At 40.5% G+C, this 17,212-nt stretch overlaps 1 protein-coding gene across 1 annotated transcript in view; it reads left to right on the top strand.

The window, feature by feature from the left end:
* waca (WW domain containing adaptor with coiled-coil a) overlaps positions 1–15,906 on the top strand; it is a 43,905-nt gene extending 27,999 nt beyond the window's left edge. Inside the window, exons 8-13 of the mRNA XM_041814384.1 lie at positions 2,048–2,170; positions 2,387–2,535; positions 7,697–7,821; positions 9,664–9,862; positions 9,952–10,079; positions 14,397–15,906. Coding sequence (XP_041670318.1) covers positions 2,048–2,170; positions 2,387–2,535; positions 7,697–7,821; positions 9,664–9,862; positions 9,952–10,079; positions 14,397–14,466 — 794 coding nt within the window. The 3' untranslated portion in view covers positions 14,467–15,906. The remainder of the gene's footprint in view (positions 1–2,047; positions 2,171–2,386; positions 2,536–7,696; positions 7,822–9,663; positions 9,863–9,951; positions 10,080–14,396) is intronic.
* The last annotated feature ends 1,306 nt before the right edge of the window (positions 15,907–17,212 follow it).

A 17,212-nucleotide genomic window follows, 5' to 3' on the forward strand; every position in this document is an offset into this window, starting at 1 on the left:
TGTATTTGCCTAACTGCGAAATTCGTAGAATGTGTGGCATATTGTTTCGTACTGCGAGTCTGCGCCTCTGTCACTTATTTAAAATCCCGCTGGATCCATCCATCCTGACAGAGCTTCATACAGCACATTCATGCGTCATAGCACTGAGACAACTTGGAAAGATGGAGAACAGCGTTTTAATTCTGTCTCTGTTATGACCTGTGAGTTGGCTACAAACGTATGCCTTTACCTGTTATATTTCCAGGGTTGATATCCACATACTACACAAACTATGGTGTTTTAAGTGAGGTTTCGGTGCAAGAGAGAGATATGGAGAGGGTTGGGCAGGGGTGAGTGAGCAAACAGAATAAAGCAACAGGCACTGATCTGAATCATCATTCACCCATCTCTCTCTGTTATATTTCCATGGCTGATATTAACATAATAAACGAGGAACCTTTGGTGTTTAAAGTGAGGTTTCGATGCAAGAGAGAGAGAAAGAGGGGAGGGTCGTGCGGTGGGAGCAAGCGTGGTGGAAGCAGCAAACACTGATCTGAATCATCAATCACCCATTTAAATGACTTGGACTGATACGAAATTTTCCATAAAATCAAACCTGTTTCAAAAAACGGAACGACAGTAAACGGCAATTTCAGAGACATGATTAGAACATAAAATGGACTCATTGTGCAAAGGCCTTAACACTCTGTATGCCGACCTGTGTCCCTCTGTGATGTACTATTACACCTGCAGCGGCTTCTCAATGCACTGTCAGCACAGAGACTGATATGCTTTCACTAATCTATGGCGTCAAGGTCAGTGAGAGAGCCCACTAGCTACAAGATTATTACTAGATTAAATAACCTCCTTGATAGTCCATGTGTGCAAAATGGAAAAAGTCTATGCATCTGTCTCTGTGTGTGCGCTTAAATGCAGGCTCATCCTCATCATTCCAGTCCGTCAAAATGACGGACAGCCTTCATAATTCTCCGTCATCCTTCAAAAAATCCATCAGTGATCGAGAATATTCGGTAAACGGGACCTCTGTCACAGTTGATTGAGCATCTGTAAACCCTATCTCCTCCAACCCTTCCAGTTCCCCTCTTTGCAATAATTGCAGTAAGTCAGCTGCCCAATAATTATCAACTCAAACAAAATACTTTTCAGTTCATCAGTTCAGTTATCAAGCCGTTGAAAACAGCTAATAACGTTGTAGCGTATATGCCAGGCGTGTAAGTGACGCTGTACTGCTGCCACAGACATACACCAGAAATGGAGAAGAAGATTGTAGAGCATGCGCATCCAAAAATCTTCTCTTATCGAAAACTTTCTCCTGGCTGCCCATCTGGGTGTACATCGCAGCGGATCTAAGAACATGTGGTGTTGATTGTTCTCAGTGAAGAGAAGCATAAGATGTTGTGTAAGGGCCATAATGAGCTCAGAAGCCTCTGCTGCATGAACACAATCATGTAATCTGCAGTTACTGTTGTTGTTGGTGGGGTTAGCGCATATAGGTTAAGGTTTCAGAAAAGATGCGCTTGGTTGTATACATGGAGACACGAGGGGTGGGGTATACAGATTTTTTCACTCTGGGGCCTGCTTTCAAAAAGTAGTGTTTTCAGGCTCCCAAAAAAATTTAAATGTGTTAGTGGTTTCCAGTATCTTGCAGCCTTTTTGAATAAGCCATTTATCTTCCTCCCAACTTAATTTTAACTGAAACAGAAACATTGATGAACGTATTGTGCTATTTTCAATTGTTCTGTGTTTTTGTAACGCTCGTGTTTTTCCCCATATGCCCTTTTTCCCCACCAAAAGGCATGTGGGGAAAAAATGACAAAAAAATGAAATGCTTGTTTACTTTCTTCTAGTTCTCAGTGCAGAAAATTCGTTGTTGCATATTAATCTTAAACGTGAAAATGCTTCTTCATTTGCGTTCTGTTCAGGCTTGAATTTTGACTTGTCATGTTTATACACATAACTTAATTTGCCTGTCAATCAAACTGCTGTAGTATTTGGACCTTGTTTGTGAGTGCACATTGTAAAAATCTGTCTGTTTGTTTCTCTCTAGTTCTCACAGCTGCTGTCACACAAGCTTCATTACAGTCGATGCTCCATAAGATTCTCACTGCTGGACCCTCGGCTTTCAATATCACTACTATCCTCTCTCAAGCTGCTCAACTCTCAAACCAAGGTACACAAAGCCAAAACAGAAACCTTTCTCTACCACTGCTGTGTTCAGATATGCTCCGCTTTCAGAGAGCACTATTTTTGCCACTGTTCTTTGAGTTAAAAAATTTATATGCGTTATCAGAAAACAGAAGATGGGCCTACACTACATGTTGCTCATTAAATGTTGAATACGTTTGATATTTTGACCCCTCTTTCTTTTTGTTTCCATCTCGAGCAGCTCAGCAATCAAACCAGTCTCCGATGTCGTTAACATCAGACGCCTCATCGCCCAGGTCTTATGTTTCCCCAAGGATCAGCACGCCACAGACCAACGCTGGCCCCCTAAAACCTCTCCTCAGCACACAGCCTGTCATCTCGCAGCAAAAAGTAAGTTGTGATAAGTCAGTTAGCTCATACTGTGCATTATCGAGTGGAGCGGATGGTTGGATGGATGTGAAGTCTTGAACGGATTTCACTGGAAACATACTGCATTTCCAGTTGGGGAAAAAAAATCGATTGGCATGTATGAGCTAGAAAAGTTTCCAGTAAAGACTTGATTCTTTCCTGTCTTTTTCATGCTAGGGATTTCATAGAGGAAAATTTCTGACCGGATAATAAAATATGAAGTCCAAAGTTATGACTAAATCTGGACATTTGCAATTTGTGCCATTTAGTAACATGTCACAGTGTATCGTTCACCTGTGGCTTGTTTAAAGTTTATACACTAGTTTACAAAACTGCAATCGCTAGAAAAAGTATGTGAACCCTTTAGGATTTCTTGGATTTCTGCATAAATTGGTCATAAAATGTGTTCTAATCTTCATCTAAGTCACAACAATAGACAAACACAGTCTGCTTAAACTAATACCGCACAAAAAGTTATATGTTTTCATGTTTTTATTGAACAAACCATGTAAACATTCACAGTGCAGAGTGGAAAAAGTATGTGAACCCCTAGGCTAATGACTAGTTGACCCTCCTTTGGCAGCAGTAACCTCAGCCAAGCATTTCCTGTAATTGCAGATCAGACCTGCACAACGGTCAGGAGGAATTTTGGACCATTCCTCTTTACAAAACTGTTTCAGTTCAGCAGTATTCTTGGGATGTCTGGTGTGAATCGCTGTCTTGAGGTCATGCCACAGCATCTCAATTGAGTTGAGGTCAGGACTCTGACTGGGCCACTCCAGAAGGCGTATATTCTTCTGTTGAAGCCTTTCTGTTGTTGATTTACTTCTATGCTTTGGGTCATTGTCCTGTTGCATCACCCATCCTCTGTTGAGCTTCAGTTGGCGGACAGATGGTCTTAAGTTATCCTGCAAAATGCAAAATGATAAACTTGGGAATTCATTTTTCCGTCAGTGACAGCAATCCGTCCAGGTCCTGAGGCAGCAAAGCAGCCCCAAACCATGATGGCCCCTCCACCATATTTCACAATTGGGATGAGGTTTTGATGTTGGTGTGCTGTGCCTTTTTTTCTCCACACATAGTGTTGTGTGTTCCTTCCAAACAACTCAATTTTGGTTTCATCTGTCCCCAGAATATTTTGCCAGTAGTGCTGTGGAACATCCAGGTGCGCTTTTGCAAACTTCAAAAGTGCAGCAGTGGTTTTTTTGGACAGCAGTGGCTTCCTCTGTGGTGTCCTCCCATGAACTCCATTTTTGTTTAATGTTTTATTTATTGTAGATTTGTCAACACAAATGTTAGCATGTGCCAGAGATTTCTTTAAGTCTATAGCTGACACTCTAGGATTCACCTCATTGAGCATTCTGCGCTGTGCTCTTGCAGTCATCTTTACAGGACGACCACGCCTAGGGAGAGTAGCAACAGTGCTGAACTTTCTCCATTTGTAGACAGTCTGTCTTACCGTGGGCACATGAACATAAAGGCTTTTAGAGATACTTGTGTAACCCTTTCCATCTTCATGCAAGCCAACAATCCATGATCGTAGGTCATCTGAGAGCTCTTTAGTGTGAGGCATGGTTCACATCAGGCAATGCTTCTTGAGAGCAGCAAATTCAACACTGGTGTGTGTTTTTTAAAGGGCAGGGCAGCTTTAACCAACACATCCAATCTCATCACATTGATTGGACTCCAGGTTGGCTAACTCCTGGCTCCAATTAGCTCTTGGAGAAGTCATTAGCCTAGGGGTTCACATACTTTTTCCAACCTGCACTGTGAATGTTTACATGGTTTGTTCAACAAAAACATGAAAACATATCGTTTTTTGTGCGGTATTAGTTTAAGCAGACTGTGTTTGTCTATTGTTGTGACTTAGATGAAGATCAGAACACGTCTTATGACCAATTTATGCAGAAATCCAAGAAATCCCAAAGGGTTCACATACTTTTTCGTGCAACTGTAGGTGCATGCTCAAATGTTGGATTGACTTTATGAAGATTTTCCTCTTGTTGAAAAACTTTGCTGCCTTTATTTATACATCCAGCAAAGTGGTATTTGGCAAAACATTGTATTTTGCAGTAACTTGTGAAAGTATGGCGTCTCACACTATTACATCTAAAGACAATGTCTCAGCAACTCACCAAGTTTCATTTAGAGAATAAGATTCTGCAAAAACCAGGGATCTTGCTTGGTCAATCACTGCAAGACTACATCTACATAGGATGCATTTAAGAATACCTCTTTGTCGTCCTGCCTTCTAATTGTTATGCTGCTGCTTGTTACCTTTGTAATTATCTTTGTTGCTATTACTGCTGCCATTGTCATCATTCCTTCTGCAGTATAGGTTTTGTGATATTCTGTTCCTATTTACATTGTGTAGTGGGCCTGTAGAAACAATGTGTAGGTGGTTTGGTACATGAGAGCTGGTGTTTGGGTTTATATTGAAAGTGTTTGCAACACTTGTGTTGTGCTGCATTTTTCGTGTCTAAATCCCTCAAAAACAAGAAACTCCTCTCAAGGGTCTGTCCATCAATAAATTTTGTGAATTTAGTTTGACGTGTCCTCCCTTTTTACCACGATAGAGTGGAGAAGGAAAAAAAGGACAAAATGGTGAAGCACTTGAAGGCCCTGTTGAGTATCATAGCTCTGATGTTCTCAACTGGTGGGTCAGGAGAAGGGATACAGCTCTGCTGTAGACTGGCTGCTGACTTTTGAGGTAAATAGTCGACTGATCAGGTTGATTTTCCTGCATTTACTTCACAGCTGTTATTGATGTGATATGCCATGAAGAATTTAAAATAAAAATTTTTTGGATTTAAACATAACCAGTGATGATGCAGGTTGGATGATTTTCTTTATGTAAAGTTTAGCCACTTTAAACTGTTACGATAAATGGTTAAAAAATTGAACGAGAAACTGCTAGTGTGCCTTCTTGTGCTCATGCTTTACCATTATGCACACACGATATGGAAGGTCTACTTTAAAAATATCACTGATGATCTTTATGTCAAAGGAGATGCAAAGTTTTGTATTTGACAAGCTAAAAGAGGGAAAGTGTGTGACATACATAAACACACACCCACTGTGTGAGGGGGAGAGAGGAGAAACAGTAGTCGATAGCTGAAAGGATGAACAGATTGAATGTTCTGTCTCAGGTGAGTCCAATAATTAAGGTCCATCCTCAGGGCTCAAGCTGGCCCCCCGTGTCTGCTTGTTGCATGAGTTAAAACAGCTGTGCTCCTGGCTTTTGTCAGGCCTCTACAACAGAAAGTTTAAAACTCAGATTTGCAGCGTTGAGACCAAAGGCCCAGGAGTTTCTTTGTTTTGGGGCACAACAATGTGGTTTCTGTGTCATGTTGTGGTTGCTGATTTGCATGCATCTCTGAGCAAAAATTGCAAGGATATGAGACAGTTCACTCCTCTTCAAGCTCTGTAAAGGAAAGCATGTAGTGTGAGAACAGTCATCCAGTGACTCTTGACAATTAAGTTTGTCTGTAATGAATTTTGTTGACAATTCGTTGCATCACTTGTCAGTACCCAAAAGTTAGTTACAAAGCTGTATTCATTGTGTCATGATTGTGTACCAGGGAAGAAAAGAAATGGCACCAAAACATCTTTAAAGTTTGTAAGCAGACATAAATCCATTAATTGTACCTCAGTTTGCCCTTATAGAAAGTGCATTGTGGTTGTTTTCTTCATCTTCTTGACTTAGTTATATCTCATTGTCTAACAGAGCTGATTTTTGCATGATGTTTTAATTTCTCAATAGCTAGAAAACAACCAAAATGTCCATGTGTCCAAGTAAAATGTATACAGGCATTTGTTCCCATGGCTTCTGTAATGATGTAATGTTTAAACATGTTAGTTTTGTCAAGTTTGTGGCTTCAGTCATGTTTTGTTCCACTAAGGTCCAAACTGCAACTTTTTTCATTATTCGAGTGGTTGAAAATTGTATGACATGTCAGTCACTATTTCAAGGGATAATGATGTTATTTACATTTTGGCATATGCAGATATGAGCTTAATAAGTTGATTATCAATATCAGCAGATATTAACATGTCTGCGATATTTAGCACAAATATATACGCCTAGTATTGGCTTATATCAGCTGTATTTATGAATTAGTTTGTAGAGTTACAGGCATGACAAACAGACTTATGTCAGCTAAGGTGTTTGTTTCTGTTCATGACATTATTATTTATTGTGCTGTTTAAATTGCACATGAAGCTTGCACCAACTGTTGACAGTGGAAGTTTTCTTGTATTTTACAATGCATAGAAGTTTTAATCTTTAACAGGCTATGATAACTGTATTTGTCCATAGACTCTTGCATGGTATTTTAGGTGGTAATTGGATGTGCAAGCACACAAAAAAGCAGTTTCTAGACTTTTGTACATTTTGAATATTCTTTATCCTCAGAGAAAAAGATTGGAATAACGCTTTTTTTTGCAGCCTCAGCTCTACACCATGACATCTGTTACTCTCTGCTGCTCCACTGAGCACAGACTTTCAGTTGATCAACACGATGTTTTGTATTTTATGAATTATTTCTACATGTTTACACTAAAAAACCTAAGTATTAACTAAATGGATTTTATTTCTAGTTTAAGAAAGGAAAGTGTTAAAGAAGAAGTGTAGATTAATGCCTTCTTGACCTAACAATGGCTTCTGCGGCAAACTGTTTAAAAAGTTGTATTTTTCAAATAAAATGGACATTTCTCTCATGTAAAAAATGAGTTGGAAAAAGTTGCATTAAACATTTCTTTCCTATTTGCATTTCAGAGAGGCTGTTGTGAGTTTCTTAGCCTTGGTTATATTGCACAAATTGTCAGTTTAGATAAAATTGCAAAGTTGAGTGAAGGGTTGCATCCCATTTGAACAATTTGAAAATGCAGTTTAGAATGAACTTGTCTCAACCAGTGCATTCATACTTTATTTTGGTGCTTGGTGAACTGTATTTAAAATATAATGTGACATTGATACTGACAAGGACAAAAACCAGACTCCTTTTGTATTTTAAGTTCTGCATGGTTTGAGATTTAAGGAGGCTCTTTGGGAAGATGATCAGAATATCTTTGAGCTAGTACTTTTGATCCAGCATGAACTGTTTTTGACTCTTTTTTTTATTGTTATTCTCTTTGCTTTTAGGTGAGCACGCCATCAGTAAAGCAGGCATCTCATCCACAGCCCACATCCCAGCAGCCCCTCTCCAGCGATAAACAGCACAGTCACGATGCCACAACAGCTTCACCGCGCTCTCTCCAGCGCCAAGGGTATGAAAAACCACTCTGCTTTGTGGTCTTTAAATGTCCAGTTCTGATATCAGGAGGTATTTTTATTACTTATTGTTCACTGTGCATTTGTTATTGTGATGTTAAAGCCATGATGTTGTTATTACTGCCCATTCACAGCTGCTCATGAATGAAGATTTTATAAGCATTGGAGAATTGCTGTTCTGACTGTAAACAATCCTCAGTGTGTTGTGTTGTGCCACCACCTGCTGGTCATTGATGGAACAGCAAGTGGTTTCTCTTTTCAGTTGTCCTCTTTGAATTTTTATTTTTTACAATTTTCTAACAGGAATAATTGAGTAGCGTTTTTTTCCCCAGCTTATTACAATAGTGTAAATACATAAGGTAAAATATAAAACAAATAAAACCTTGATTTGTGCTTAAATTGCAAACTTATTTAATATGAGATAAATGTGTGGGCTGAAGTAAGAGAAGTGTTAACTAGGATCTTTCGGTGAAAAAATAATCATAAATCTAAAGCCTTCAATGTTGATAATGCTACAGGAGGTGTTATGGTTTAATTAGTGACCATATTAACTGGTAACATTCCTGCTGAATATGTCAGTAGCTGTCATAATTACAACACTGTTAAGACACTTAAAATTATGTATTACCATTATGTATACAAAAAGCTTGGAAGATAGAAATTTGGGGAAAATCTAAAAGGGGCTCTTTAAGTTTTTGATAGGCTATGTAATTGAGACAACCACAGACACGTTTGATGTTTAGTCACTGGTGATACCATAACACCGGTCTGTGACGTGAAACAGATGATGTTTCTTCTTATTTATATTGTCCGATTGTGTCCGTTGGCAGTTGTTGGCTGTTGCTGTTCCTCTAACCTGGAATGGTAGAACTCACAGCAAGTCTAAAACTTTTCCTTTATTGAAAATGGGACTGGCTGAGTTACCCATTATTGCCCAAATCGTACAGCACATTTCAGACATCTGCATTAACCATAATTTTTACAACTGGTGCACCTCTATTATATTGACTCATGGTTCATCTGAGTGCTTGAGGTGTAAATGCGAACATTTCCTCAGTGTTCAAGCTGGCAGAGTAAGCTAGCTGCAAGGCTTTTTGTGCTTTCTTTGTAATTGCAATTAAAGGTAGAAGTTGCTTCTTTTCTTTAGTATCCAAAGGATATAAAAGAGAAACACTGGATGTATTTTATCAAAGAATAAAACTCAGCTTCTGTTAATAAGTGGAATTAGAGCTGTTTTTTGTGCAAGTTGTGTTTAAAGGAAGACCGTATGACTTTGCCTGCAGAAATATTGATGGTGCCTGCTGTCATACACAAAACCCTGGTTAACTAACGACAAAAACAAGCTTTGACATATGTAATGTCGCTTTTGCTGCTTTGAACATGTAAAAAGCTGCATAAAGACACCCCAAGAGAAGGTGGTTTGTTTCCTTTATTTCAGACCTTAGGATCACAGAAGCATGCTGGATTTGCAGCTAAAAGAATTTTGTTGTTTGCTAAGTTTTTAAGTAGTCTACATTACATTAGCATTTAGTAAGCTTTATTAATCTAGTTTTTTTTAGCATTATTACACATTTGGTTACTGTATGGAAGGCCTTCATCAGTGTTTCACATAGGTCATCCATGTCTGTCTTTATGCAGTGGCAGCAAGAGTGCAGTGTTTTGCAAATTTCTGTTTTAAGTAAGTGAGAAAAAGTTTGGAAAGCAGGGGGGTTGTCATCAAGCATGGCTGCTGAGAACATTTGTATGGTTTCTGATAGGTCAGATGTTTGTTTAGTAACATTGATGTAACGCTAGTAACATTGATGCTCACTCACTCTCTTGTTCCGTGTTCATCGCAGCAGTCAGAGGAGTCCCTCCCCAGGTCCCAACCACGTCGCCTCCAGCAGCAGCAACAACGCCCCCAACTCCACTTCTGCTCCTCCCGCTGCCTCAGCGGCCCGGCCCTCCTGCTCCTTCACCCCAACCCTCGCTTCCCATTTCAATGAGAATCTCATCAAACATGTACAAGGGTGGCCGGCCGAACACGCGGAGAAACAGGTTTGTCCCACTCCCATTTATCCGTCCTTAACTTTGATATGCCTTTGTTTAAAAAGCATCCGTAAAACTAAATTATGTGTTCACCAAAGGCGTCAAGATTACGTGAAGAGGCTCACACCATGGGGAGCATCTGTATGTCTGAGAACTGCACCGAGCTCAAAAACCTGCGCTCTTTGGTCAGAGTCTGTGAAATACAAGCAACATTACGTGAGCAAAGGTAAGGAGAAACTTGATGTTGGGTCAGGTTCATATCAACAATGCCCAGTTTTTAAATGCTATGCCAAGCATCTACTCTACTCCACTGTTTTCAGAGGATAGGATGCATGATACTGGAGTTTAGCTGATAACTGATATACCTTTACTTATATATATACATTTTAGCCAATACTGATGTATAAACGTATTTAGATCCCAAAACTTAAAACATGCTTTAAAGTTTAAGGATGAACAAAGAAAGACTTCATCTGATGATGGTCTGTTGGTCCAGTCTAAATCTCCACAAACTTGTTCATATACTGCCTGGCCAAAAAAAAAGTCACCACCAAAAAAGGTTTACACACTAATATTTTATGGACCGCCTTTAGCTTTGATTACAGCACGCATTCGCTGTAGCATTGTTTCGATAAGCTTCTGCAGTGTCACAAGATTTATTTCCATCCAGTGTTGCGTTAATTTTAATATTGATGATGGGAGAGTCTGACTACTGTGCAAGGCCTTCTCCAGCAAATCCCAAAGATTCTCAATGGGGTTAAGGTCTGGACTCTGTGGTGGCCAATCCATGTGTGAAAATGATGTCTCATGCTCCCTGAACCACTCTTTCACAATTTGAGCCCAATGAATCCTGGCATTGTCATCTTGGAATATGCCCGTGCCATTAGGGAAGAAAAAATCCATTGTTTAAGAAATGAGAAGTTACTCATTGCATCAGCTGGGGTTAAATAATTTGTTGCCAGCTGAAAGATAATCGCCCATGCAGTAATTATCCAATAGGAGGCTCGTACCTATTTGCTTAGTTAAATCAAGGTGGCAACTTTTTTTTTTTTGGCCAGGCAGTGTACATATGGCTAGTATTAACAGCTGCACAGATGAGGATTGCAACCTAACCACTAGGCCATCTGTGTCCCAAGCTCCTCCAGATGTGGTGGTCCTCTGTGGCATGGACCTTGGTGTTCAGTTCACCCCACAGATTTTCAATGGGGTTCAAGTTAGGGCCTCGGTCAGCCCAGTAAGTAAGGTTCACTTTGGTCTTCTGAAGGTAATTCTTCACCAGGAGACACAGAGGTTTTGGTTCATTGTCGTTTGGGCTGCAACAATGAATCAATTAAATTGATAAAAATCCATAATTGAAAGTGATGGCAACGATGTCAACCGTATCTCATGATGAGGATGAGATGCCAGAGATCTAAAAATAGCTTGTTGTCGTAAAAACTCCGATGGAACTTTAGTTTTGTTTCTGTTACGATACGAGACTGGATAAAAACAATAGCGATAGACTGTCAGGCGTTCATATAATCCATGATATTTGCCTCACTTTGAGTTCTAAATGTCCGCTAAAACAGGAGAGAGGAAGTAAAAGCATGAGCTGCAGTGACAGGGCGAGAGGAGCAGTTAGGGGTGTGTGTGTGTGTGTGTGTGACAGAGAGGAGAGATAGTTTGTGTGTCCGTCTGTGAGTGTGGGTCAGTCTGGCAACAAGCAATAACAAACTAACTGTAGCTTATTGAGTAAGTCAGTGACATTTTTTTTAAGTTATCATAATATAAATAACTTTAGGAGGCTGAAGCTTACCTGTGGCTCCTCTGGGATAAAATAATTGTAAGAGGACGTAATAAAAGCAGAATCCCACTATAGGAGTCTTTCATTCAAATCATATCCCCAGGCTGTTGTCATTAGTATGATCTTAGATTTTTTATGTATGTTTGTATGGAGGGAGGCAAGGTAAAAACATTAAAAATATCAATATCTTTTTTAACAATAATTTATTATTTTTTTATGGCATGTTCAAGTAATTTCATTTAACAGAACTCAAAAAATGTAGTGTTCTTTTAGTTTTAAAAATATAGACATATAGACGGTTTTTTAAAAGGAATTTACCCCCCACCCCAGTAACATAAAAACGTCAGATTCATTGATGAATCGAGAAAATAATCATCCGAAGAATCGATGATTGGAATCATCATTTGTTGCAGCCCTAGTTGTCATGTTGGAAGACAAAGAGACAACCCAAACCCAGTTTAGCTGCAGACTGTTTGAGGTTTTCTTTCTTAATCTTCACATGTCCTTCATTCCCAGTTCCAGATTCACTGAAGCATCCCTACAGCATTATCTTCCCATTGCCGTGTTTCACTGTGGGGACGGTGCTCTTTGGATTATACTCCTCTCCCCTCTTTCTCCAAACATCACCAACATCTCTGTGGCAAAAGAGCTCTAGTTTAGTCTAATCTGACCAAAGGACATGCTTCCAGTATCATAATCTTTCTCCAGGTGGTCCTTAGCAGACTGCAGTCTGGCTTGAAGGTGTCTCTACTGCAGACTTTTTCTTGGTCCATTCCTGTGCAGGGCTCTAGTGATGGTCTTCTTTAAGACTGCAGTTCCTTACTTGGCCAAGTCCTTCACTAGTCTTGGCAGTTGTTCTGAGGTCTTTAGACACATCCCTCACTAGATTTCTTTCCAGAGTCTTTGAAATCTTTCTCTCCCTACCTCTGCTAGGCTTGTTCTGGACTGTGTGACTCTCTTTGAATTTCTTGTTGATCCTTCTCACTCCAGTTCTTGACTCTTTGAAACGCTGTGATAACTTTCTAGATCCTTCTCCTGCTTTGTGAGCATCAACAATTATTTTTCTCCAGTTTAAACAGATTTCTTTGCTTTTTGCCATGCTGCTTTCTCCATTGACAGCTCAAACCCTCACTCAAGTTTTTGGACTAAAAATAACCCTCAGTTTACCTTGATTTTGCAAGCTTTCAGCATTACAAACTTAAGGGTGCACTCACACTAGGCCATCCGTACCGTGCCTGGGCCTGTTTCAGCCTAAAGTCTGGTACATTTAGCCAGTGTGAGTGCAATTGTTCTGTGCTTCGGCGCGGCACACTTTGTGGCCCCGGCACGGAAGGACGATGTGGGCCTAGGCACAGCATGGATGCAAATGAAGGGGCACAAGCGCGGGAATATGACGTAACATGAAGTAACAACAGGGGGACCCGCTTCAGAGCACAGAGAGCACAGCAGCTGCATGCTAGAGACAGCAGGGTTTTTCTAGAAAGTTATAACTATTTTGTCTCATTGAATTTCAACAAGTTACAACGACTTTATAAGGGCTGAAGAATTTAACTTCACACAGCTTTACTACGACCTTGTTCTAATGGATCCCAGTCCAGTCCACATTTCTGACCAGTTTTGAGCAAAGTCAGGCTTTAACCACTGTGAGGGGATTTTTGGTTTGTGAAATAAAGCTTATTCCCTTAATTGAGTCACAAACAGCTGCTCACAGGATAACAAACACCTTCCATCCTCCGTGCGTAAAGGAGAGTGCCAATTACGCGGACAAGTGTGTGCCAGGTTTAATCTCATGGCTGATTTAACCTCTCATTATAAAATTATAATGTCAAACTATCATCCACTGAATTAATTTACCTCTAATTCTATATCATGTCACCAAGAAGTGAAACTGTGGTCTTGATCGCTGATGTTTGGTCAAAACATCGTTTATTAATCCTGAAGCGCATTCACCTCCAGCTCTCATCAGATGGTTGAAATTGCTCTCGTCACTGTTAAAAAAATCTTTTATCTGATCATTTAATCCTGCTCTGGACACAGGCTGTCCTGTGACATGAGAGCTTGATTGGTGCAGCACTGAAAGGCATCCAAACACAGAGAAAAAAGCTCAGTTCATGGCACGTAAAAGAATTTCACAGGGATTCAGATAGTATATTGACACGCAGAAGAGCGGCTGTAGGGGCTCATACGAGTTAAAAAGTCCGGGTTTCATTCATCAGAAGTGCTTGGAACTCCCTCACCGTGCTCTTTATAGTTAACGTAGCTGCTGACCCCAGGTCAGCTGAAATAACTCTAATACCGTATTAATCTGTTGCTATTTTACAGCCTATAAAACAACATTTATATATACTGAGTCATCAACACGTATACATTCATCAACGCTGGATGTGTCGTGTGATGACGTTGCCCGTGACGTATACATGCCCAGGCCTGGATGCGTTGAGCAGTGTGAGTGCGGGTCAAAGGGGGGACAGGGGAGGAGGTCAAATGGGCTTCAGCACGGTTAGAATTCAGCACGGTACGGATGGCCTAGTTTGAGTGCGCCCAAAGTTACATCATTGCACAACAGTGATTTGTGCTAATGATTTAAACCCCGGCAGTTTTTTTGGTAAATAATTTTGTTTAAGTGTGCAAAGCACACAAAGCATCTAAAACTAGGATGTGTGGAAAAGCTATGTTAGGACCCCCAGGGGGCTAATAATTTTGCCCTCAATATTATGAAAAGAAACCTAACCATTTTTTTCTCCTCTGTCTCTCCTACAGGATACTGTTTCTTAGACAGCAAATCAAAGAACTTGAAAAGTTGAAGAACCAGAATTCTTTCATGGTCTGAGGACTTCTGTTTGTGAGACGAAGCCAGAGTCTGAAAAAGGGGAGGATGACCCATTGCACATAGTTGGAAGCTGGAGGGAGAGCAGTTGTTCGGTTCCTCTAGAGCCCAGTCTTAAAAATACACAGGAGCTGCAGGCAGGTTGGCTTTGGACCGTTTGGGCTGCGAGATCTGAGAGGAAAACATGAAGAGCTGCTGAGGAGGAGAACGAGTTGGAGTTCGGGTGGTTTTACAAGACTCGGTTTTGTAAAAAAGAAAACCACAGCGGAAAAAAATGTAGATTTCTTGTAGATGTTATTATCTATGTTGTAAATATGTTTTGTAGATTGAAGCCATGGAAAGCCATGCCTATCAAAGCTTTTGACATCCAAACTAATCAACGCCTAGGCTGCTACATTCATTAGCTAGCCTTTCCTTTATGTTAACTCGTCTGCAGACTTCAAGCTTCATTTCGTCAGTTCATTGAATCATCATTGAGCTGTTTGGGAGCATGTGTGGCCTGCATGTGAAGGGAGGATGTTTGGAGCCGTTTATTTACACAAAACACATCAGAAATCATAACACACTGGTAGTTTTCCTCTTCAGAGTATACTAAACTGAATCTGTGATATCTTCTCAGGTGTAGCAAACATCCCTTCTCTGCAGGTCATCGCTCACAAACGTTCAGTGGTTTATTTGCAGCTTCTGGTGGCCCTGCATGTCCCAGTCTGAAAAAATAACAGTGCCTGGTGGTGTGATGGAGTGAGTGATTGAGATACAAGATGTGATGGCGTGCTGCTTTGGACCATTCCCACTGCCCTGCCCTGGCCTCAGCCCTGCCCTGCCACACCCTGAGACTCCAACACCTCACACCCTTGTGTGTTTTTTTTGTTCCTCTTTTTCCCTCCTGGTTCATTCCTTTGTACAGTCGCTAACAAACGGTGGAGTTTTAAGAAGAGGATGCAGAATATAAAAGGTTTTATTTATAAAGAGTTGTAGTGGTGAGCAGTAAATCACATTGATATCCACACTTTTTTAGGAGTGGTTTTGGGATGTATGTGGATCACCTTTTTGTGTCAGCGCAGGGCGGCAGAGGTCACAAGCTCAAATGTGAAATGTATGTATTGTAATAAACATGTTCAACTAAAGAGAGCACTGGTTATTTCATTGGTTTGGTTCTGACTCTAGTGCCTTGTTGAAAGTCTTAAATCGCGTTTTAACAGTAGACTCCACGTTGTCTCTGATCCTCTCTGAAAAGATCTTCAACAAGGGTTTTGTTTCCAGCACGTTTCATCTCTATTTCATTTTTTTATCCCTTCAGTCAAAGAGCTGCAGTAAGGCCTGTTTTTTCCCACCATGCATCTCTGAGTCTATAACTGAACAGCATCACACATTCAGTAAAGGTGACCACATCATTGCTTTGTATATTATTTCCTGAAGTATATTGACAAATGAAATAAAATATGTCTCTCCAGGATCATGTCGTTCTTGGCTGCTTGAAAACCCTGCAGATCCAATCATTTTCCTTGTTTTACTGCAAAAAGAAAATTAGAGGTGGTGGCAAGTGGAGTGTTGGGGCCAATCATTTTATTTTTTTCTAAATGGCTAGTTCTTGTGCTTATGTATTTCTCATTTCTGTGAAATTTGACTGCTGGGTGGAGATTAATAATCTTGATTTTAACGCTAGAAACAGGCAACTGCCCCCAGTGGCTATATGCATGTGCCCCATGTATGGAGACTGCTCTCCTTAAAAAAGGCGAGTTGGGTTAAATTTAGCTTGTGGCTCCTTTCGTTCAGCCGCTATCTCTGACCGCCAAGAATAAATGCAAAATTTAGAAGTCCGAAATACTTCTTGGACCAGACACTGTATGGACAAAAGTATTTGGCCACACCTGTAAATTATTGAATTCAGGTGCATAAAATCAAGTACCTTGCTATGCAGTCTCCATTTGCAAACATTTGTGATCCTGAATGAGTTGTCCTGAAGAGCTCAATGTCTTCAAGTGTGGTACTCTCATGGATGTCACCTTTGCATTAAGATTGTGAAGTTTCATCCCTGCTGGATTTTGCATAGTCAACCGTTAGTGATATGAAGTGGAAGAGTTTAGGAACAACAGCCACAAAGCGGAAGGCCGCATAAATCACAGTTTGATCAAGCAACGCCCTGCAACTTCTGAGTTTCCACTCACATTAATATGAACACTAAAACTTGCAGCAGGAGCTTCATGAATGGGTTTCCATGGCTGAGCAGCTGCATGCAAGCCTCACATCACAAAGTCCAATGCCAAGCTTCAGATGGAGTGAAGGAAGTGCACTGACACTGGACTGTGAATCATGCTTTTCTGTTTGGCGGTCAGATTGACAAGTCTGAGTTTGGCGGATGCTGGGAGAACATTACCTGCCTGACTGCATTGTCTCAACTGTGAAGTTTAGTGGAGGAGGGAAAATGGTAGGCCCCTTATCTCTAGTGGAGGCCAACTTCCAACTGTGTGGCAACAGTTTGGTGAAGGCCCTTTTCTATTCCAACATGACTGTGCCCCAGTGCACAAAGAAGGACTATGAAATGCTGGTTTGATGAGTTTGGTGTGGAAGAACTTGACTGGCCTACACAGAGCCCTGACCTAAACCCCACTTTTTGTATGAAGTTGAGCCTTCTGGTCCAACATCAGTCCCTAACCTCATAAATGCTCTACAGAGTGAATAGGCACACATTCCCACAAAAACAGCCTTCAAAGAAGAGTGGAGGCTGTTAAAGCTGCAAAAGGGTGAC

The sequence above is a fragment of the Cheilinus undulatus genome, linkage group 19, assembly GCF_018320785.1.
Source record: "Cheilinus undulatus linkage group 19, ASM1832078v1, whole genome shotgun sequence".
Classification (NCBI taxonomy): domain Eukaryota; kingdom Metazoa; phylum Chordata; class Actinopteri; order Labriformes; family Labridae; genus Cheilinus; species Cheilinus undulatus.